Source organism: Gambusia affinis, linkage group LG22 (assembly GCF_019740435.1).
Source record: "Gambusia affinis linkage group LG22, SWU_Gaff_1.0, whole genome shotgun sequence".
Classification (NCBI taxonomy): Eukaryota; Metazoa; Chordata; class Actinopteri; order Cyprinodontiformes; family Poeciliidae; genus Gambusia; species Gambusia affinis.
In genome coordinates, this window is record NC_057889.1 from 5521569 (window position 1) to 5545074 (window position 23506).

Genomic DNA, 23506 nt, shown 5'->3' on the forward strand with positions numbered 1-23506 from the left:
GAAGCCACAAGCTATTTTACATTTTTTTAGTGTGCCTTGCCTGAGGAAGACTCAGAAGGAGTCGAAACGTTGCACGGGGCACACGTTTAGTTGATTTTTATCAGGAATTTTATTTTAATTTAAAAAAATTTTATTTTAATTTTTAATTTTTTTATTTTATTTTTTCTCAAAAAATTTTAAAAAACAAAAAAATAATAACTAAATAGTATATAAAAATAATATATATATATATATATATATATATATATATATATATATATATATATATATATATATATATATATATATATATATATATATATATATATATATATATATCAGGATAGCTCAATAGATAAGTCAGCGGGTTTTCACCCTGTCGACCGGTTCAATCCAGGTCGAAACCGGAAAAAGGGCGCTATCCTGTCTGGGTCCTTAGGCAAGATCCTTCGAGCCTACCTCATAACATGAGAGACACAAAGAAGCAAGGAAACATGCGGCTCAGGCGTCGCCCGGCCAAACAAGGTCTGCGTCAGGTGCTGGGGAACCAGAGCACCTTGATGATAAATGGGCTACTGGAACAACGAGGCGGACAACGAAGCGGAAATGGGCAAGAGATGAAAACTTGGATCTGTTGGAATGCTACTACTCAAGTAGCCCCGATCGGAGGGGCTATATGCAAAGACTGAGGGAGGAATGGTTACTTCGACATCCCCAGTCCACACTAAGTGCTAAACAGCTAGTAGCTCAGTGTTCCAACATCCATAAGCAGCTACTATCACAGCTTGAGATTGACGGCACTACAACACAAACGCTACGGCGAAAAGGAGGAACCTGGATGTCAGAGAGGGCGGGGCTTAACTACAAGCCCCCGCCCAGAGAGGGAATATGCAGCCACAATGATGGAAACAGAGCTGAACGAGGCTGCAACAGACCTGAGAAATAGAATCATGGCAGGAATGACAGACAGACCTCCTCGGCGCCAATTACAACGGCTGAGTGAAATACCATCAGAAAGTCTCATTGAGAATGTGAATGCAGCAGTGAGAACAATCCCTACCAATACCATAACAGATACAACGCAGATACAACCATAACTGATTTACAACGCAGCATCAGTGATCCTTGAGCTGCTTGGCTATAAGAATAACAATGACAATAACAAATACCCACCATGGAAAAGACGGTTAGAGAGTAAAATCAAGTGAGCCAACTATCAGAGCTCCATAAGGGAACAACATATGGGAAAGGGAGGCGTCCCACAACAGCAATGCAAAGTGGCTGATCTCTCTACGAGATGACCACAGCAAACTCCCTGAGCAAAATCCGGTAACCATCACTGTGGCAGATGTCCAAGAAAGAGTCTCAGGTATGAAGAACTGGACAGCACCAGGGCCAGACAAGATCCATGCCTACTGGCTAAAGAAACTGACTGCCCTACATGAGCGACTGGCAGACCAAATGAACCAGCTGCTACAGAACGGGAACCACCCTGAATGGTTAACTGAAGGGCGCACAATCCTGATCCAGAAGGATCCAACAAAGGGCCCGGTCCCATCTAACTACCGACCAATAACCTGTCTCTCCACAACCTGGAAGCTCATGTCAGGCATCATAGCGGCTAAGATAAGCAAACACATGGATCAATACATGAGCACGACACAGAAGGGCATCGGGGTAAATAGCAGAGGAGCCAAACACCAACTCCTTGTAGACCACACAGTTGCCAGAGACTGCAAAACCCGACACACCAACCTGTGCACGGCTTGGATTGATTACAAGAAAGCCTATGACTCAATGCCACACACTTGGATCATCGAATGCTTAGAGATGTACAACATCAACAGAACCTTGAGAACCTTCATTGCAAACTCAATGGGGCTGTGGAAGACCACCCTTGAAGCCAACTGCAAGCCACTTGCACAAGTATCCATCAAATGTGGCATATACCAAGGAGATGCGCTGTCCCCGCTACTGTTCTGCATAGGCCTGAACCCCCTCAGCCAAATCATCAACAAGACTGGCTACGGATACCGACTCAAGAATGGAGCCAACATCAGCCACCTCCTCTACATGGATGACATCAAGCTGTATGCCAAGAGCGAGCGAGACATAGACTCACTGATCCACACCACCAGGATATACAGCACGGACATTGGGATGTCATTCGGACTAGAGAAGTGTGATCGGATGGTTACAAAGAGAGGGAAGATCATCCGCACAGAAGGGATCTCACTCCCAGAAGGAACAATAGCAGACATAGAGGAAGGTTACAAATACCTGGGAATATCACAAGTAAATGGCAACCTTGATGAGATCACAAGAAAAAGAGCCACGACCAAATACCTCCAACGAATAAGACAAGTCCTGAGAAGCCAGCTCAATGGCAAGAACAAGATCCGTGCAATAAACAGCTATGCCCTACCAGTAATCAGATACCCTGCAGGAATAATTAGCTGGCCAAAGGAGGAGATACAGGCCACAGATGTTAAGACCCGGAAACTACTAACAATGTATGGAGGGTTCCACCCCAAATCCAGCACACTGAGACTCTACACGAACCGCAAAGAAGGAGGCAGAGGACTAGTGAGTGTGAGAACCACTATCCAAGACGAGACATCCAAGATCCATAGATACATCAGGGACAAAGCCCCAACAGACAATGTGCTGAGTGAATGTCTCAAACAATGGGGAACAGAACCTGAGGTGCCGGAGGAACCATCATGGGAGGACAAGCCCCTGCATGGGATGTACCACCGGCAAATAACCGAAGTGGCTGACATCAGAAAGTCCTACCAATGGCTGGAAAAAGCTGGACTGAAGGACAGCACAGAGGCCCTCATCATGGCCGCCCAGGAACAGGCCCTAAACACCAGAGCAATTGAGGCCCAGATCTACCACACCAGACAAGACCCAAGGTGTAGGTTGTGCAAGGAGGCCCCTGAGACAGTCCAACACATAACAGCAGGGTGCAAGATACTGGCAGGGAAAGAATACATGGAACGACACAACCAAGTGGCAGGCATAGTGTACAGAAACATCTGTGCAGAATATGGACTGGAACCCCCAAGATCAAAGTGGGAAACACCCCCGAAGGTAGTGGAGAATGACCGAGCTAAGATCCTGTGGGACTTCCAGATCCAGACAGACAAAATGGTGAGGGCGAACCAACCAGACATAGTCGTGGTGGATAAACAACAGAGGAAAGCCGTTGTGGTGGATGTGGCAATACCAAGTGACTGCAACATCAGGAAAAAGGAGCATGAAAAACTAGAGAAATACCAGGGCCTAAGGGAGGAACTGGAGAGGGCCTGGAAGGTGAAGACCACAGTGGTGCCTGTGGTCATCGGGACCCTCGGGGCAGTCACCCCCAAACTGGAACAGTGGCTACAACAGATCCCAGGAACAACATCAGACATCTCAGTCCAGAAATGTGCAGTCCTAGGCACAGCCAAGATATCATGCAGAACCTCAAGCTCCCAGGCCTCTGGTAGAGGACCCGAGCTAAGAGGAAGAAGAATCACCACCCGCGGTGGGTGAGAAGGGAATTTTTTTTTATATATATATATATATATATATATATATATATATATCCATCCATTTTCTTTACACCCTTCTTTCCTAATGGGGTCGGGAGGGTTGCTGGTGTCTATCTCCAGCTGCGTCCCGGGCGAGAGGCGGGGTTCACCCTGGACAGGTCGCCAGTCTGTCGCAGGGCAGCACAGAGACATACAAGACAAACAACCATGCACACACACACTCACACCTAGGGAGAATTTAGAGAAACCAATTAACCTGACAGTCATGTTTTTGGACTGTGGGAGGAAGCCGGAGAACCCGGAGAGAACCCACACCTGCACAGGGAGAACATGCAAACTCCATGAGGAAAAAAGGCATGGAATTGAACCCAGAACCTTCTTGCTGCAAGGCAACAGCTCTACCAACTGCGCCACTGTGCAGCCCTATATATATATATATATATATATATATATATAATAAACAAAACACATTTATTGAACAACTATTATTTAAGTAATAAAGCACAAATCTTAAAAACATATGGCCAGAAAATAACTGGCAGGTAGTGAGGTATGCCAGGAGACGTGAAAAAGCACGTCCCCCACCTCACACACAGTGGGATGGAGATTGGAGGAGGAAGGACCGTGCAGACCTTCACCCTAACCTTAACCATCACAGAATTAAACCACTAACCCAAAAACAACAGTTTCCCTCATGGGGACCAAGAAAATGTCCCCACAAGGAGCAATGGTCCCCATGACCCACATTGTAGACAGAAATAGGTTTCCATAAGGATATAAAAACCTGGTACATGCACACACACACACACACAGACACACAGTTTAAACCAGATATTTACATATACCGAATGACACTGGATTAGGGATGAATTATCCAAATTAAAACTGGACACAATCAGACGCGTAATCAGAAAAGAAATATCTTCTTTACTTTAATGTACCCTCAACGCAGGTTCAGAAAAAGATTATTTCTTTGGTAATTGTTCTAGTATTGTATAGCAGTATATGTTGTTTTGCACTCTTCAATGACAGTGAGAATTTGAGAATTTTTTATCATAATTTTCTTTTTCTCATTTATAGCTCTTGTATGCTTGTGTATTTGTAATAAACACCTTTCAATAAATATATTAAACACTACATACACCAAATGAAAAGTCATATACACATTTTTTTCTCACTGTCTGTAGTGAAATCAACCAAACTTTTCTTGTTTTATCTTGGCTGGAATTACCAAAATTATTTCTATTTGCTAAGTGCCGTAAAACATAGTGACAAAATCTTTTCTCAATATGTTTTATGGTAGTGAAACTGTTGATTTTTTGATTTATTGCTTACTGCAGCAAACATATTTATTTGTGTGGCACTTCTGCATTTTTTGAAATATATTTCCTAATGTTGGATATTTTCTGTACAGAAAAAAATGTGAGAAATAAAATTAAATTAAAGAAAGAAAAATATTTGCAAACTTTTTACTCTGGTAATTGTAGACGGTGCTATTCAATATATTTTAATTATTTGGTCATAGCATCTCCTATAAAATCAGGTATTGTCGTGAAATATGAGCGAAGGCTAAATTTAAATTCATATTAGGTTGTACTTAAAACAAATTTTATCCTAAGACGCAAGAGGAGCCTAAAGTAACAGCCTAACACCCTGAAAAACCACAGGAGTAACGGAGACGGCGCAGGGAGTGGACCCGGCTTCTGAAAGCCTGCTGACAGAAGCTGGAGGAGCCAGCTGGGATTAAATGCCAGAACCAAACAGGGATTGAGCCTCAGCCTGACAGACAGACAGACAGACCTCCGGGAAGCTCTAAGACCCGATGACTGACGCTGACGATCGGATCAGTCAGAGACGAATTCCAGTCCGACACTAGATATGCCTCTCACTGTGTCCATATAAAGCTCCAGGGGGTTGTAATATGTATTTTATGACCATCTAGGTTGCGTCATTAATTAGCTTTTATTTATACAATCGGGTTCTTTATGTTTGATGATAAAAGAATAACATTCTAATAGCTAAAAAGGCTTTACGATAGATGGACATTCAGAGAAGTTGCTTTCGACGTCAAAATCTGCTCATGACTTAAGTTGGATTTGACGTGATTGAAAGTTATGCTGCTGCTTGATGAGATTTTCTGTAAAACATTAGTTTACTTGCAGTTTTCACCATTTGTCAATACCATTTGTAATTTTAACTCAATTCTGGGATCAGTTGACAAATTGATATGCAAAAAAAGTTACTCTGTATCTTCCAGATGTATTAAAGTGAAGCTAAAACCGTGTGTCTCTGTTTTCTGCAGGAGATTGCCTTTCCCAAGATGGTGGCCAGCTGCTGTCGATTTCTGTGCTATTTCTGCCGCATCAGCCGCCAGAACCAGAAGGCCATGTTTGACCACCTGAGCTACCTGCTGGAGAACAGCAGCGTTGGATTGGGTAAGGCAGCGGTGCCAAACTCTTTTTCATGATGGGCTAAATCAGGATCATCAATGCTCTTAAAGGGCCGGTTGTACCAGAATGTATTGATAAAACCTGTTCACAAACTGTTAAACTAACAGTGAATCGGCAGAGATCGGCCTCCTGGATGATCAGTATCGGAATTGGCAACAAAAAATCTGATTGGAGCATCCCTAGTAAATACCACTCTCCATTTCAAAATGCAAATTAATTAGAGCATCTTTGCTTGTTTGCCACTCCTGTAAGATTATAATCAAGAACCGTATTGACACTCTATAACAAGTTTTACAAAGTATTTTTGGTCTAGTTCCTAGTGTAAATGTCTTAGTTTTGTCTTATTTCAAGTGTACTAACTTAAAAGTAGCTCTTCAAGAAGATACAGGAGCTTGTTTACAGTCAATATTTCCTTAATCCTGATTAATATTCCTAAATATTGGTTCCACTAATATGAGGAAATAATATGACGACATATCCTCATATTGTAAGTGAGAAAATCTCTCACTTACAAAGGACATTTAATCAATATTAAAGAATTACTGATTTAAAACAAGCTCCTTTATCTTGCTAAAATGTTGCTTGTAAGCTAATTTTGTCTTATTTCAAATGCAATAAGATATTTATCTAGAAACTAGACTAAAAATACTTGGTAATATTTTGTGTTTTTGCAGTATTTGCTAATAATAGTAGGTTCTGTACATGCATAATGTAGCCTGGGAATGATGAAGTATCTGGTTTTGACATGTTAGTAAACTGCTTAGGGCCCCAAATGGCTTGGGGCCACAATCTGAAAATTAACATTGGGTTGTTTTGTAATTTTTGGCGCCGACAGATAACCAGATCTGACTGCTATTTTAAGGTTCTAAATAAAATAATACGAGAACCGATGAATTTACTGATGCCACATGTTTTTGTAATAAAATGCCAAGTTGTTTTAAAGAGTTTTCAGCCAATCAGTGTTAAAACTCAGTCATAAACAGGCTGTGTTTCCAAATGCAGCCAAGATATCAGGTTAAGAGGAAGGCAGCTGGTGGGCTGACCAGGATGGCGAAACGGCGAGACATGCAGGGTGGGACTGATGATTGCACACAACAGTTGTTGTCCAACATAACACATTAGATCAGAGGTTTCCAAAGTCATACATGCTTTAGATGTCCCCCTGAATGATTGGTTCACCACTGGAGAACCTAGAGACATGTTGAGGAGGAGGTTAATTAGTCATTTGAATCAGCTGCGTTGGAGCGAAGCACCTAAAACTTGGCGCACACCGACCCACAAGGACTGAAACTGGACACTCCCTGCTTTAGATGTTTGCCAAGTCTCTTTAAAAGCATCATTTGATCTGGACCTCTTGAGAAAATACTTGGAGGGCATCGTCTGTATAATGTCCTTTTGACTTTCAAAATAAGATCATGTAACAATAGGAGAACAAGACAAAAACTGGATGACAAAAGTCTTCACTGGTTCCAACCAGCCAATTTTGTTCACAAAGACTTCATAATTTATTTTATTTTATTTTATTTTTCCTGTTGTTTTATACATTTTTAATATTTCAAATGTCCTTCACTTCCGGTGTTAAATGTTCATTAGAATTTAAATGTAATTGATTTTTGATTATGTGTTCTTTGTATTAGCTGAAAATGGTCTTTCAAAAACAACAATATTATCATTTATCGCAATAACTTCTGGGACAATTTATCGTCCAGCAAAATTTATCGTGACAAGTCATGAAACGTTGACGATCTGGAAAGATAATTTTATTCCCTGAATGGCAGATTGATTAGTTTGCTCTTTTGAAAACACATTTTCTTCTTATGTTTGCATAAGCTAATTAAGCTAACTAAAACACTCTTAATTTGATCGTCTGCGTTTTACATTTTTTAAATTAAAATTCAGATTTTTAGTTTGGCAAAACTGTATGCCAGTCCAAGACATTTAAATGTTTTTATTATAAGAAATGTGATAAATTCCCAATTTACTGTCCACTATTAACATTATTAAATTAGAGCAGCAATAGAAAAGAAACAAAATATATTGTGAAAATTTATTGGTACAAGTGGAACAAATGTATTTAAGGGAAAGCATTTGGTACAGCTAACCACACTTTATTACTCTTAAATTACATGAATATGGGAGAAAAGGGACATTTTACTACTGGTAAAGTAATTATTTGGCAAACAGGAAACAGCTTGTACAATTACAAAATAAAAGACCAGATCTTTTAGTGAAGATTAATTGTGGAGTCCCCCAGGGTTCGGTGCTAGGACCAAAGTTTTTAATATTACATTTTAAGAACATTCATGAAATATCAAATATGGTTGTGTTAATGTTTTTCTTTTGCTGATTCTAATTATTTTTTTAAATGTATAGAACTTTTACTTTGTCTGTAAGATGTCTGAACTTGAGAGGTTTACAGACAAACTGTAATTTGTAAGTAAAATAGATGATTCAATGATATTCCAGTGAACAGAGTATGAAATTATTAGAAACTGAACTGTAAAACTCATGTAAATTAAATAAAACAAAAACCTCGGTAAAGTATTGAATTTTTAAATAAAGTATAAAAAAAGCAACCCATGCCTAGGTGACATGTGTAGCTAAAAATAGGATGAGTTTTTCTCTTGGCTGGTTCATAGCTGTGACCGCAGTGTGGCTAAGTGGTTGTGACTGTTCTCTTAAGGTATAAATATTTTACTTTCTCCTTCTTGCTACTGTGGGTAATTTATCCTGTCATGATCTGACAGCTGCACTTATTTTAAGATGAAATAACACACAAGTGGATTCAACGTGATAAAACCAAACCTTTCAGATGGTTGTAAATAATTTGAAGACCATGGATCATTTTACAGGAAAAGAAAGGTTTGAGCACTTTTTCAAGGCTTTGTAGTAACAACAAAAACATTGAATCTGATGTGATATGTTACCACCTTTTATTGTTTCATTTGAAATTAAATTTTTTGTTTGTGTTTAGCGTCTGAAGCGATGCGAGGCTCCACTCCTCTGGATGTTGCAGCATCTTCAGTGATGGACAACAACGGTCTGGCTTTGGCTCTGGAGGAACCTGACCTGGAAAAGGTTTGGCAAACCTGGAAAATCTCTATCTAAATAACAAAGTAAAAAAAAAACTAAACATGCCAGGTTAGCCTCAATTTATCAATCTGTTATAAGATTTTAAATAAGTGAAAATGACACAGTTACAGGTGCATTTCAATAAATTAAAACAAATTTTAACTAATGGAGTTTCATTAAAGTGTTGCTGATTAGTGAAATCATTCATTTCTTTAACTTACTGATAAAAAATGAAGAGCCCACAGCACTGAACCCATTGAAAACCTCCTGCCTATTCCTCCAAATATTGATTTCTGAACTCTTTCTGAGTTAAAACATTAGTATTGTTGTTTCTAAATGAATCTGAATTTGTTTCCTTTGCATTATTGGAGCTCTGAAAGCGCTGCATTTCTCATTTTCTGCAAATAAATACAAAAGTTTTGCTTGTAATTTCAAAGACATGTTGTCAGTAGTTCATAGAATAAAATAACAATGTTCATTTTACTCAAACATAGACCTATAAAAAGTAAAAGAAGAGTTTGAATTTCACATAATACATGAATAAAAAGTATTTGGTTTCTGTGTGCATGTTTGTCACCTCTTACTAGCCTGAAGCTCTCCGAAAACATCTGTGATCTTGGTGAACCAAACTAAGCTGCTATTTTTGTATTTTCCTTCTGCCGACTGTTTTTAACTTGCATAATGCAAACATTGTGATTTTTGGTAGCATAATTCAGCTTGCTCTAGTCATGTTTTGCCTAAAAATACATAAATATATGTAAAATTCTTCAGTTGACAAAATGAGCACAAAAACATTATTGGTTCAGGACAAATGTTTCCATTTTGGATATAATTTTGGGATTAGAAACACACAAGTCCATATTTTCACACATTTAGTTGTAAAATGACAGAACTTTGGCCAAATGCCCAGGAGTCTTACCCAGACGTGTGTGTGTTCAGGTGGTGATGTACCTGGCAGGATGCGGCCTGCAGAGCTGTGCCATACTGGTTGCCAAGGGTTACCCAGACCTGGGCTGGAACCCCATAGAGGGAGAGCGTTACCTCTCTTTTCTGAGATTTGTCGTCTTCTGCAATGGTACGTCGGTCTATTTCACTTTGACTTTCATATCAAATATTCCCTCAGAGATAATCTTTCAGTGAATTAAATAGCGTTGCTCCGACAATCAGGGAGTGATTACCTTAAAATTGAATTGTGAAGCTTAGAAAAGTCATGGTTGTGTTTAAAAATGGATTATTTAGAATAGATTATGTAGGTAAATGTGAACTGTGCACACATATCCATAGAAAAATGCATTATGTTGATAGAAATGAGAACAGGATATGCTGTGACTAAAAGAAATCTGCCAGGAAAGGCTGCCAAGCTGCTGCTGAGTAGTCAGGACTAAGAAGTAAAAATGTTGGTCAGCTTTTTCAACACTTCCAGTAATAACTGTGCTCCAGCTGACTGCGTCCATTCCTTTTGTGCGTGATATGAATCGTTAATGTGCGCGGAAGATTAATGTGGAGCTCCTTCTGGCTGTAGGTGAGAGCGTGGAGGAAAATGCTAACGTGGTGGTGAAGCTGCTGATCCGACGTCCAGAGTGCTTCGGCCCCGCCCTGAGAGGAGAGGGGGGACAGGGTCTGCTGGCTGCGATGAAGGAGGCCATCAAGATCTCTGAGGATCCCGCTCTGGACCTGCCCAAGAGCCCGGCTGGAGCCACCGCGGGGTAGAAATATCTCCAGTTTCACTGGCTCCTAAAAGGGAACCTACTCTGCAAAATTCACGTTTTTATATTTCCATTTGGGTCTATATTGCTACTAAAAACAACCCAAGCTCTTAAAAGAAACACCCAGCCATTGTTTTGGTTAATGTTGTGGCCCCAAGTTAATGTTTCTTGGTATCTGAAAAATGAGCCTCACATGCTCTGTGTCGTTACCTAGCAACCCCAGCTGAGTTCCAGCCCGTTACCTAGCAACCCCAGCTGAGTTCCAGCCGGTTACCTAGCAACCCCAGCTGAGTTCCAGCCGGTTTGCTCGGCTGGTTTTATCACTGTATGCGCTGTACAATGACTGCTGGAAAAGTCAAGTGTTTTGTTATTGATTTAATATCCAGAAACCTCTTGCTGCATTCTTGTTGGTTGTGCAGGAGGCTGTACTTCTTCTTTTCAAAGATGGACGATTGTGTAATTGTGCATCTGTTGGCAGCCATTTTTTTGTGCGAATGTTAATGTTGGCACTTTAAATTTAGATTTAATTTTAGATTTTATTTTGTGCAAAGAAAGTGCTATGAATACGTTTTGTATTGCACATAAACATATCCTGTTCAAGGAAGCGTAATATTTCACCTTTAAAGGTATCATTCCTGAGTGAAGCTTTGAAGGTCAGCTTAAAGCAAAAAAAAAAAGAAAGAAAATCAGATACTGTTGAGAAGCTTTTATTTTGATCAAAAGAGAGATGCTCCTTGATCAGTTACATCGACCTCAGATTGTTTTCAAAAACCCAAAGGAAATCAGAAGCTCAGATGTTCTTCACTGAGTTTTTCACAGCAATCAAGGCTGGATCTGTTTTATAGGCCAGGTCTTTGATTTTAATTATGAGTTTATTGTGTTGCTAAAGAGCCAAAGCAGCTTGATTGTCCTCCAGCCACTGGAAAAAGTCTTAACTTTCTCATTTTAAAACTGAAATTATGTATAACTTAACATTATAATACAGAAATATTCATCTACCGAAAACCCTTTTTATTTTTCGCTGTTGTCTAAGGGATGATGCATGGTTTACAAAAAGTCTTAAAAAGAAACTGAAATGTGTGGCATGCTTGTAAATTCAGACCCCTTTACATTCCAGTGCAGTAAATTGCAAAGATGTCATATATTTAGGAAAAACAAATGAACACTGTGGATAACTTTCCAAAGAAGTTTAAAACAAGATTAGGCTTTGAAAAATGATTTCAAGCTTCAGAGGTCTCACAGAGAACTGCTGAATTGTCTACAATCCAAACTCCAGACTTGAATTTCACTGATAATCTGTGTCAAAACTTAGAAAATATTCCTCAAAAATCCAATCGGACTGAGCTTTTTTACTCACAATGGAGAAAGATTTTAGTGTAACGTGAAAAGCTGGTGGAGATAAGAATGGCAGAAGTGGATGGTGCTATAAAATATGTAATACTGTAGGAAATATTTTAAAAGTTTTCTTTTTCATTTCACTTTTACGGACGACGGAGTTTTCTTTTTTTTTCTTTTACGTTTTCTCACAATAATGTACTGATCATTTCATGCGGCATAACTGAACACTGAAAGTCTTTCTTCTGATATAACATCAGGTTTTCGTAAAATTTTTCTGTCTCGTTTGTGAGATTTCTAAAATTTTATATCTTTTTCTGTAGCATAGAAATGCCAAACATGGGCTTTTCGTCTCTTTCCATCCCTCCTAAGATACAAACAGAAACTTTCCATAGGAAAGAAAAAATACATCCAAACTATTTGGACTATTTCTGAGTTATTTTCACCGGATAATAAAGTTATATCTGACAGTTTTTATTGTGACTTTGTTGTGTTGGTCGTCTGAATAAAAGGCCGTTTTCATCCATCTCAACCTTACACAAACAGACATAAACCTGCAGAGAATACATAAATTTTCAGTCAGTTTTTATAATAAACACGTTTTCACTGAGGCTCTTTAAATGTTTATATATTTAACATTTTTAATTGACATTTGTGTCTGTATTAACCAGTGTATTTACTTATTGGGAGGCAACAAAAAAGAAAAGTTTTTTCCCCATGTCCCCCAGTTGGCTTCGTACACTTCCCAGTTATTAACTATTTTGTGTTTATCTAGAAAATCCCAGTATGACAGACCGAAGGTTTTTTTTTTTTTTTTTTCAGATCTTCTGTAGCAACATTTTTACAAAGCTACATATTTAATTAGATAATTTAAGGAAAAACAAAAGACGTAGTTGTAGCTTTGCTATTTACTGGCGCTGCAGCTGCTTTCTTCAGTGTTTGTTCACATTGTTATGCAGAAGCTGAAACACAGTGGAGCTTTAGTGCTGAATGTAATTATGGCCTGAGGTGAAGCCGGGCATTTTGAAACTACAATCAGTGGAATATACAATGCAGTGGGCAGGAAGGAGCTCAATTATACTCCAAGAAAACTGCAAAAAGAAGCTGTGATGGAGGCCAGCAGGTTGATCCCAGGTTCCTGTTTTTGTGCTGCAGGTCTGGTGAAGAAGAAGGAGAAGTTATCCACATGGGCAACGCCATCATGTCCTTCTACTCCGCCCTCATCGACCTGCTGGGACGCTGCGCTCCAGAGATGCATGTGAGGGAAACTGTTGGTTAAATTACACTTACGCCTCAGTTAATGGCTAGCTGGTAAATAATTGATTGTAAATCAATTAACAGGGTTCCGGCACATTTTTCACCAAAGTTCCAAGTCTGTTTACTGAAGATATTTCCATGCATGATTGATTTTGAAAACAAAATAATCTGCAATAAGAAAAGGAAAGCTGTATAGTCTGGAATTCAGATACCTGTATCTAATTAACATAGATTTTACTTAGTATTTCATAATTAAATTTGGTCTTTTTTTGCACTTTGCATGACCCAGTCTTCAGTGTATGTCCTTCCTTTGCAGCTTATCAATGCAGGGAAAGGTGAAGCATTGCGTATCAGAGCCATCCTGCGCTCTCTGGTTCCCACATCAGACCTGGTGGGCATCATCAGCATCCCCCTCAAGATGCCTGTGATTAATAAAGGTCAGCACATGTTAGTGGCTCAAGTCATTTCTGGAGATGTGAGAGTAAAAAGCTTTCGGCTGCTGCATGAAATGGTGTTTATTTTTTTATTTAAGGCAGAAGCTTTAAAGTTATAATCATTTTATCCACAAATCACATCTCAGAAAATGGAATATTCCAATGGAAACTAAAATAATTTGATCAATTTTCCATCTAAGAATCCCAAAGAGTCTTTTTAAATTATATTACATAAACATCCATCAACGTTTTGGGCTTTTTTAGCCTTTTCTACTAAAGAAACAACAGTTTTCCTTTTTCTGTAGCAATCTGAATACATCTTTTTACCTAAATTATTATGTACAAATGTGGCAGCAGCAATAAATTCTGAAATATTTGCACTGCTACTTTTTTACTTTCCCCCTTTTTATTTTGGGATGTGCATCATTTGGGATTGTTTTAAACTATTACCCTCGTCATAAAGTCTTTTGTAGCTTTCTAAAGTACACTGTGAAATTTAAAATATTAGATGCAGTGCTTAATCTGAGTTGTTTAATCTGGCCTGCAGACGGATCCGTGACAGAACCTGACATGTCGGCCTGCTTCTGCCCGGACCACAAGGCCCCCATGGTGCTTTTCCTGGACAGAGTTTACGGCATTGAGGACCAGAGTTTCCTGCTGCAGATGCTGGAAGTCGGGTTCCTGCCGGACCTCAAAGCCTCGGCGTCTCTGGACACAGTGAGTCCAAAAGAACCTTTGTCTAATTCACAACTCTAACCTAAAATAACCACGCCTTTAAGCCACTTGAAGGGAAGAAAAAGGTTCTCAAAAGCGTCTCTGACATCCGATTTCTCAGTGTCATATCATGATTTTGAGATGTCACTTTTGTCTAATCATATGCTGCTCGTGTTCTAACTAAAACCAGGAAGATAGAGAACATAACATCAGTTTTAAAGTCCCTCCACTGGCTCCCTGTCGCTCAAAGAATAGACTTTAAAATACTGTTGTTAGTTTATAAATCACTGAATGGTTTAGCACCACAATACATTAAAGATTTGCTGCTGTTGTATCAACCTTCCAGAACTCTCAGGTCTTCTGGTTCTGGTTCTGCTCTGCATCCCCAGAACCAGAACCAAATGAGGAGAAGCGGCATTTAGCATCTATGCACCAAAAATCTAGAACAAACTACCAGAAAACTGTAAAACAGCTGAAACACTGATTTCCTTTAAATCTCAACTAAAAACCCACATGTTTAGAGTTTTATTTGAAACGTAATCAATTGCAAATTTATTGACGGAATCTGACTTGATATTGTTTTTATTGTTGATTCTATGTTGCATTGTGTTTTTTGTGTTTGATTTGATGTAAAGCACTTTGAAATGCCTTGCTGCTGAAATGTGCTATACAAATAAAGTTTGATTGATTGATTGGTTGATTGATTGATTGATTGATATGCAGGTGTGAGCACCATGGGAATGTTGTGTCTGAAAATGTCCAATGTTCCAGATTTATTTGTGTCTCATTTGTTTTTTAATCATAAGCCAAAAAGTGCTGCAATCTGCTAACAAACAAGTAACTAATCCAGCTGCATCGCCACTATAAGTTATTTTGTATTAGAAATATCTGGAAATACTTTCAGTAAATTTTGACCTTTTCATTTTTAAGCTCCAGTTTTATTTAGAAAACTTCTGCTTTTCTTTCTGCAATGAGGCACCAGGTATAAAAACACTTTTTTAGTTCATCCCTGTGTGAAAACTGGATGTTGGTTCTCCGTTCCACAGGAAGTACTGAGCACCACGGAGACGGCGCTGGCCATGAATCGCTACATCGGTTCGGCTCTGCTTCCTCTGCTGACCCGCTGCGCCGCTCTGTTCGGCAACACGGAGCACTACGCGCATTTGGTCGACTCCACGCTGGAGACCATCTATCGGCTGTCCAAAGGTCGCTCGCTCACTAAAGCCCAGCGGGATGCCATCGAGGAGTGTTTGCTGGCCATCTGCAAGTACGCGCTCACTTGGTTTGGCCCAAAAACAGAGAGAGAAATAGATTTACGGCACTTTTAGCTGAAGACTCCTGTATGATGGTGTATTAGGGCCGTTGTACATCAAAAAAGGAGCAAATTTACACCAAAAACCCTAAAAAAATCTAGAAAACATGAGGAAATTTATTTCTGAGTTCTAAAAGCTGAAAATTTGTGAGAAAAAATTCAGAAATCTTTAGGTAAATTTTAGATATTTTCTCAATAAAAAAGGGAAATTTCTGAGCTATAATAGGTCGAAAATTTGGAAAATTGGAAAAATTTGCAAGAAAAAGTTTTAAATTTTGAGATTAATTTAAGAAATATCCTAGAAAACTTGGAAATTTCTAACTTTGAAAAGTCAAAGATTTGCAAGAAAATACTCAGAAATCTTTAAGTTAATTGCAGATTTTTTTTTTTTTTTTTTTTTTTTTTAGAAAAAACAGAGATTTCTGAGTTTGATAAATTGAAAATTTGCCAGAGAGAAAACTGAAATTTTGAGATTAATCTCAGAAATCTTCTAGGAAAAAAAGGATGGAAATATTTGAGTTTCAAAATTTGAAAGTGTTCAACTTTTGAAATACATTTCCCAAACAATGTGTACATTTCTGGGGAAATATTTCTTTGAAAACTTTCCCAAACTTTAAAAATGTTTGACTTAAACTCAGAAATGTAGAAATGTTTTCTCTAAAAAAAAGAGAGAAGTTTTTGATAGGAAATTTTAACTTAAATTCCTAAAAAAAAAAAATCGGCAGAAATGATTTCCTTCTTCATTTAAAAAACCCATAATATGCTGTTGTACATGTGAGCAGTTCATAGAACAGCAATCATCCATCCTGCAAGATTCAAATATTAATTGTAAAAGTAAAACTAGGATTTAAAGTAATAACTAAGGAAGTTCCCCTGTAGTTCCTTGACTTCTTCTTCCTGTTTTTTGTTATTATTGCTGTCATCACAGCCTGCTTTGAGATTTCTTTTATTTTTCATGTGCAACTCTGATTATCTGCAGGCATCTTCGTCCATCCATGATGCAGCAGCTGCTCAGGCGCCTCGTCTTCGACGTTCCTCTGCTCACTGAATACTGCAAGATGCCTCTCCGGGTGAGGAAGCGCATCTGTTTTCTTCTTGCCGACATCGAAGATTTTACACTTGATTTCCTTCACCCTCCTCCAGAACATCCAGCACTCATGCTTCTCTGGTTGCCTTGTTTATCTTTACAAATTTGAGTTAAAACCCAGTACACAAGCTAATTTATTTTCATTATAGTATTTCACTGGATTAAGTTTTGCTCCTTGCATCTTTCTGCAGCTGCTGACCAACCACTATGAGCAGAACTGGAAGTACTACTGCCTGCCGTCTGGGATGGGCGGCTTTGGCTTGGCCTCTGAGGAAGAACTGCTTCTCACAAAGAAACTCTTCTGGGGAATTTTTGACTCTCTTTCTCAGAAGGTAGGTTAGCTTTCTATTATCTTCAAATACATACATTTATTTTGCTGCTGCTTCTTTTAAAAAGTGGGAGTAACTCAATATTTTATAAAGATAAAATGCTTCCAGTGATTAGGCTCTCGTCGGCTTTTTGTGTTTCCCTTCTTGACACTCGAGCTTTGCGTCCCTGAGAGAGACGGTTTTGTACTGAATGCATAATGAAGTGCTATGAGCTGTGCAGCTGAAGCAAAGCCCAGATTGATCATTTATCAGTCTGTGCCAGGGTCTGCTTCAGCTTTCACTTTAACTCCAAACTATTCACAGTGTCTTTTATCTTGTGTCTCGTATAGAAGATTGAAAATATTTTGTCCATACTGTATTTTGAGGGTGAGCACCAAGTTGTGAATAAAATAAAGTGAAAGAAAAGATTGAATGGTCAACATATTTTACAAATATCTGAAAAGTGTGGCTTGCATTTATGTTTAGTCCCTCTGAATCAGTATTTGTGGTCTTCACATACATGCAAGCCTGAGATTGAATTACTCTGTTTACTAAAATTTGGTTGCACTGGATTTTATTTTTGACTGTCAGAGTAAAGGGGGCTGAGAAAAATTTGCATGCCACACTTTTAAAAAAACCTCTTTTTACTTTTACTTACAATTAAAAACTTACAACTAACTTTTCAGCTAGTTGATAATTCCTTAATATTGAGGAAAAAGTATTATTTAAAAGTCTCACATAATAACTTATAATATGTGGAAAATATTTTGTTCCTCTGGAATTATTGACTAAAAATACCTACTCTATTTGCTGAAAATTTGCTTTTATGTTAGTTTTGTCTTATTTCAAGTGTAATAAGATATTTGCAGTAGAAACTGGACCAAAAATACTTGGTAGGATTTTGTGTTTTTGCAGTTCAGGTTAGATTCTGCATTGACATTTATGGCTGTAATGTAACAACATTCACAAAGGCAGAAAACCAACTTCCTAAGCCCTTCGTTTGTGTTGTAGAAATATGATTCTGAACTGTTTAAAATGGCCAAGTTGTGCCTGTGCGCCATCGCTGGAGCTTTGCCTCCAGACTTTGTGGATACCAGCTTAGGGGCGACGGTGGAGAAACAGGAGTCAGTGGATGCACAAGGAAACTTTGAGCCCAAACCCATCAACACTGCCAAGTATGTGATTTTACCTGTGTTTGTGCACAATATTATGCAAGAATTTATTTAAAACACATGCAAAACAAATGTCTTTGGGTTAATGACAGATTTAAGCAATCATTCCTCTTTTCCAGCATCTCCCTTCCTGAAAAACTTGACTACATTGCTAATAAGTATGCAGAACATTCCCACGACAAGTGGGCTTCAGAGAAGGTCAGAACCTCCTCTTTTTGTACCACATGTCTGCATGTTTTATCCATGCAGTGTGTGTTTTTCAGAAGCGCAGTAATGACTCTGACAACCTGCATCTTTAGATGTCGGCTGGCTGGAAACACGGAGACAGTTTGGACGAGCAGGCCAAAGCCCATCCACTGCTGAAGCCTTATAAATCTTTAAGTGAGAAGGTATGGAGGCTCTGCACTGTCTGCAAAAACAAAGAATCTCCATTTTTCGTCTGATTTTGCTCTGCTGTTTTTATTCCAAAGTCAGAACAATTCAAATATGACTTAAAAAAACTCAAGTTCTGTTGATTTCTTATGAGATTACTGATATTTTTCCTGCTCTGCAGTGCTTTAGAGCAACTTGTTTGTTTCAAAAAGCTGATATCTTCATCAGAATTGCAGGAAAGAAGTAATTATGTGTTAATGTTCTCAATGAATAAAAATACACTACATGTTCTTTTATGTTATGATGTTCTGTCCCACAAAGTTTCAACTAATAGTTGCTCTGATTGAAGGTTTCTCCCAGAAAACCTGCTGAGCCCGGTGGTTGGGACAGTCATTCATCCGGCGGCTCGCCGTCTTTTTGAGTAAAAAAGGGTTTAAAGTTGACAGGAAACATGAAGATATCACTTGATAATTATGCGTTACTGAATGATTGGAAGATTAATACCTGAACACCAACTGTAACGTCTTAAAAAATGCAAACACTTAAAAATATATATATTAAATAAACACTGCTTAGCCTGGTGGGGGCACAAGTAAAGACTGGTGACCCGCCAGGCTTATAATACACCAGTGGAATAATTCATACACGTTAACTGACCCAAACATGCTTCAGAACTGAAATAAGGCATGATGAAAAAATATATGCAAATAAATTTTAGGGAGATTTGTGAATGTTACAATTCAATCTGTATATTACATATATATATATATATATATATATATATATATATATATATAAATTCTTTATTTTTGAGGTATTGAGAATGTTACAAAAGCACAATTTCAGTCTGTGATCAGATACCAAATTCCCTCTCATTACATTTCCATTTACAAAAACAAAACAAAAAGATGGAACAAGGGGGCATTATTTTGGAAACACGTTACTTTTCTGTATATAAGTAAGTAAATGATATATTAAATAGACAGTTTCTGAAGGATAAACCCTTTCTTTTTAATTCTCAACATTTTAGTATTCTTGCATTGGTGTATTATACATATTTAATAAAATACTAAAGTGTAGAGAGAAAAGAAATGAAATAGTTTAGGATATTGACAGAAATGGAAGCAGGTTGCACGGATCTGAAATGGGTGTAAAAATTGGAGTAAATTGACACAAAGCTTAGAAATTACTTGAATCCCCTTAAGGTGATAGTTGTTACACTTTTATTTGCTTTTCTGTTTTATTTTACTTATTTTATTTTAATTACAGTTCTCAGTAATTACAGTTACTTAGAACTGTAATTATGCAAACAAAAACTCACCGTCAAAGCAACCAGAAGGAATCAGAATCCTGCAAAAACAGAGCTGGTATTAAATCCCTGAGCAGAATTTGATCTGATCTTCATTCTGTCATCCGTGATGAAATATTTCTGGTTGTAGTTTAAAACCAGAAAATATGATCAGCAACAAAGTATATTGCATCAGTAACATTCATTTTACAACTGAATGTGTTGCTTGAATTGTTTTCACTCCGAATGATTTTTACACTGATAGCACTCAGCAAATGGAAATAAATCTGAAATACTTGCAGAGTTGAGTCTTTCTGACTTTAATCTTCTGTCAAATAGATAAAAATGGGAGACACTTAGATTTTTTTTCTTATTAGTGAAGATGTAGATCACATATGTCAAACTTGAGGGCCATGGGCCAAATCTGGCCCGCCATAGCTTCTTATGTGGCCCTCTAGATCCTAAACACTAAGTGTGATTAAATATTATGTTATTTATCAAATCAATGCAGATTTTATCTGTTTACTGCCAAATTATATCAATCAGTCCCTCCAGTTTCTTGAGTTATCGTAGAAATTCACTCAAAATTCACAAATGACCGCACTTTTTTAAAATTATAACTGGGATTTTATTGCAGATTTTTCTCAAACATTGTCAAAAACTTTCTTACTTGTCCTAAGCAGCTGTCTCAGCTTTAATTGATGTCAAATTATAGTCCATACAGTTGTAAAAAGTCGCATTTACTGTCATAAATAAGATCAAATACCGCAAATATTTCCAAATTAGAACCACAAACACTTTGATTTTTACTGCAAAAAATCACAAAATCCTGGAGGGACTGAAAAGGTGTTCAATAATATTACTTAATTTTGAGAATTCATTGATATTTTAATTGTTTGTGAACAGGTTTTATCGACACATTTTGGCACAACCGGCCCTTTAAGAGCATTCATGATCTGGATTTGGCCCAAAACCAAAATGAGTTTGACACCGCTGATGTAGAGTCTTACAGAGGACAATGAGTCCAGCGTTTTGTGTGTAATTTGTAGGAGAGGGAGACCTACCGCTGGCCTGTGAAAGAGTCCCTGAAGAGCATGCTGGCGATGAACTGGAACATTGAGAGGACCAAGGAAGGAGAAGCCATGTTCCAGCAGCGAGAGAGTGAAAAACAGAGAAAGCTTTCAGAATCTCAGGTAACGCCTTCAGATTCTGACATGATCAGATTGCAACAATTGTCGTCTCTTTTTGTTGTTGTGTCGATTCCCCAAATCTTCTCCTTGCCATCCAGCATTCAACAACTTTCTTATTTACGACGGAGATTATTTAAATTCCAGATGGAGTTGTAGAGTCTAATAGAGTTTCTGACTGAAAACAGGTTAGTCTGAAAAAGGCGGATATGCATCTGCTGCCTTATTTGCTTCCTCTGTGTTTAATTTGTGCAGTCTAACGGATTCAGTCCTGCTCCGATGGACCTGCACAATGTCACTCTGTCCCGAGAGTTACAGGTAGGTCTCAACTCATGTTAGTTTGGGGGGAAAGACTCTCCACTGCTCAAGTTTATTCTTTTATTTCCACAGACTATGGTGGAAGTGGTTGCAGAAAATTACCACAACATCTGGGCTAAGAAGAAGAAGTCAGAACTTCTGAGTAAAGGTGTCGAAATTACAAAGCTTTGCTAAAAATATGCTTTTTTTAATAAAAATTTTAATTAATTGTCTTTGACTGAACAGGAGGAGGGTTGGCTCACCCGCTGCTTGTTCCCTATGATACCTTGACTGCTAAAGAGAAGTACAGAGACAAAGAAAAGGCCCAAGAGCTCTTCAAGTTCCTGCAGATAAGTGGCTATGCTATCACAAGGTGAGCATCTTTTAAATAGATTATTTTATTTTTGTTCTATAATTGCTAAATTTAACTCAGATTCATTTGGAGTGACAAAAACAAGCAAGATTAGGAATTTGTTTAATTTTCTTGTGTGTGGAACATTGAAGTTATGAATAAAACCAATTGGTTGAAGTTGATCTCTTTGCGGCTCGTCTTTCGGCCTCAGAGGTCTGAAGGACATGGAGCAGGACTCGTCATCCATGGAAAAACGTTTTGCCTACAAGTTCCTAAAGAGGCTGTTGAAGAATATCGACTCTGCTCAGGAGTTTATCGCCCATCTTGGTGAGTCTGCAGCACTAATACTAATATTATCAATCGCTAAGATGTAGAAACTAAAATACTGACCCAACCGTTTACAGAGGCCATGGCTACCAGTGGGAAAACTGACAAGTCCCCCCATGAACAGGAGATCAAGTTCTTTGCAAAGGTTGGGATGAGGATTTGGAATTACTCCACTTGTATATTTTTTTTTAGAAAGTTTTTATTTTTACTGAGGTTTTTGTTTTATTGTCCTCAGGTTTTACTTCCAATGATTGATCAGACATTTAAGAACCACTGCCTTTACTTCCTGTCCACACCCAGCAAGAACCTGAGCAGCTGTGGCTGCGCCTCCAACAAGGAGAAGGAGATGGTTACCAGGTATGTCCACAAACACGTCACGACCTGTTTAAGTTTCTTTCTCCTTTAAACTGGTGGAGTTGAGTTGTCTGGCAGTTTTATATATTACCAAAACCTTTCCTTAAAGCGGATCTATTATGAAAAATTCATTTTTCAATGTTTTTATTCTTCCATTTTGGTCGCAACTTATTCTGAAAACACCAAAGATGTTTTTTTTTGGCAATAAGTTGATGCTTTTTTTGGTGTCTGGAAAATGAGCCATTTCAAAAACCTCAGAAATGTTGAGTCACAAGCGTTACCTAGCAACCACAGCCAAGCTCCAGCACGTTTGGTCAGCTGGTTTTACCGCTGTATCCGCTGAACAAGATTTTTTTTCTTTTTTCTTTACAATCTGTTTGCTGCTTTGTAGTTGATTGTGCAGGAGGCTCCACTTCTGCTTTTCAAAGATGTACGGTCGTATAATTGCTCATCTGTTTACAGCCATTTTGTAAACTTTGAGTTGTGGAGGCGTGGTCAGTAGTAGTTTATTTAGATTTAGGAGTTCAAAATAGGCAGAACGGAGCGCAGACTAAAATCTCATTTACTAAGAATGGTTTCGCTTAGGCCATACGATCCGACACAACATAATAGGTCACCTCTAATTCTTTCACTTTTCTTTCCTGTCAGCTTTTCTTCAGTTCTGCCTTTATTTCCTCTCCTTTTCCAGCCTGTTCTGTAAGATGGCAGCTCTTGTTAGACACAGGATTTCTCTCTTTGGTAAGGTTGCCGTTGTTTCTGTCTGGAGTTTGAATTTGTTCCAGCAGACAATAATAAAACGTCTTTCTGTTACAGGAAGTGACTCTGCGATCATGGTGAGCTGTCTTCACATCCTGTCCCACTCACTCGACACAAGGTACACAAACCTCCACGCCGTCTCCACTAACAAAGCTCTGGGAATGCGTCGTCATGTGGCTCACGGTTATCAAAACGTCCAACTTTCCCT

The 23506-nt window shown here is 38.4% G+C and overlaps 1 protein-coding gene across 4 annotated transcripts in view; it reads left to right on the forward strand.

Moving 5' to 3' along the window:
* Positions 1-23506, forward strand: part of ryr3 (ryanodine receptor 3) — a 131246-nt gene that overhangs the window by 71421 nt on the left and 36319 nt on the right. For all 4 annotated transcript variants that reach the window (XM_044105732.1, XM_044105734.1, XM_044105735.1 and 1 more), the window contains 22 exons: positions 5821-5953; positions 8943-9046; positions 9980-10115; positions 10563-10746; positions 13237-13339; positions 13655-13775; positions 14320-14489; positions 15533-15753; positions 16778-16868; positions 17077-17217; positions 18205-18368; positions 18485-18563; positions 18665-18754; positions 21075-21218; positions 21468-21530; positions 21603-21678; positions 21756-21882; positions 22073-22188; positions 22266-22333; positions 22424-22545; positions 23231-23280; positions 23356-23416. In XM_044105732.1, the coding sequence (XP_043961667.1) occupies positions 5821-5953; positions 8943-9046; positions 9980-10115; positions 10563-10746; positions 13237-13339; positions 13655-13775; positions 14320-14489; positions 15533-15753; positions 16778-16868; positions 17077-17217; positions 18205-18368; positions 18485-18563; positions 18665-18754; positions 21075-21218; positions 21468-21530; positions 21603-21678; positions 21756-21882; positions 22073-22188; positions 22266-22333; positions 22424-22545; positions 23231-23280; positions 23356-23416 (2564 nt within the window). The remainder of the gene's footprint in view (positions 1-5820; positions 5954-8942; positions 9047-9979; positions 10116-10562; positions 10747-13236; positions 13340-13654; positions 13776-14319; positions 14490-15532; positions 15754-16777; positions 16869-17076; positions 17218-18204; positions 18369-18484; positions 18564-18664; positions 18755-21074; positions 21219-21467; positions 21531-21602; positions 21679-21755; positions 21883-22072; positions 22189-22265; positions 22334-22423; positions 22546-23230; positions 23281-23355; positions 23417-23506) is intronic.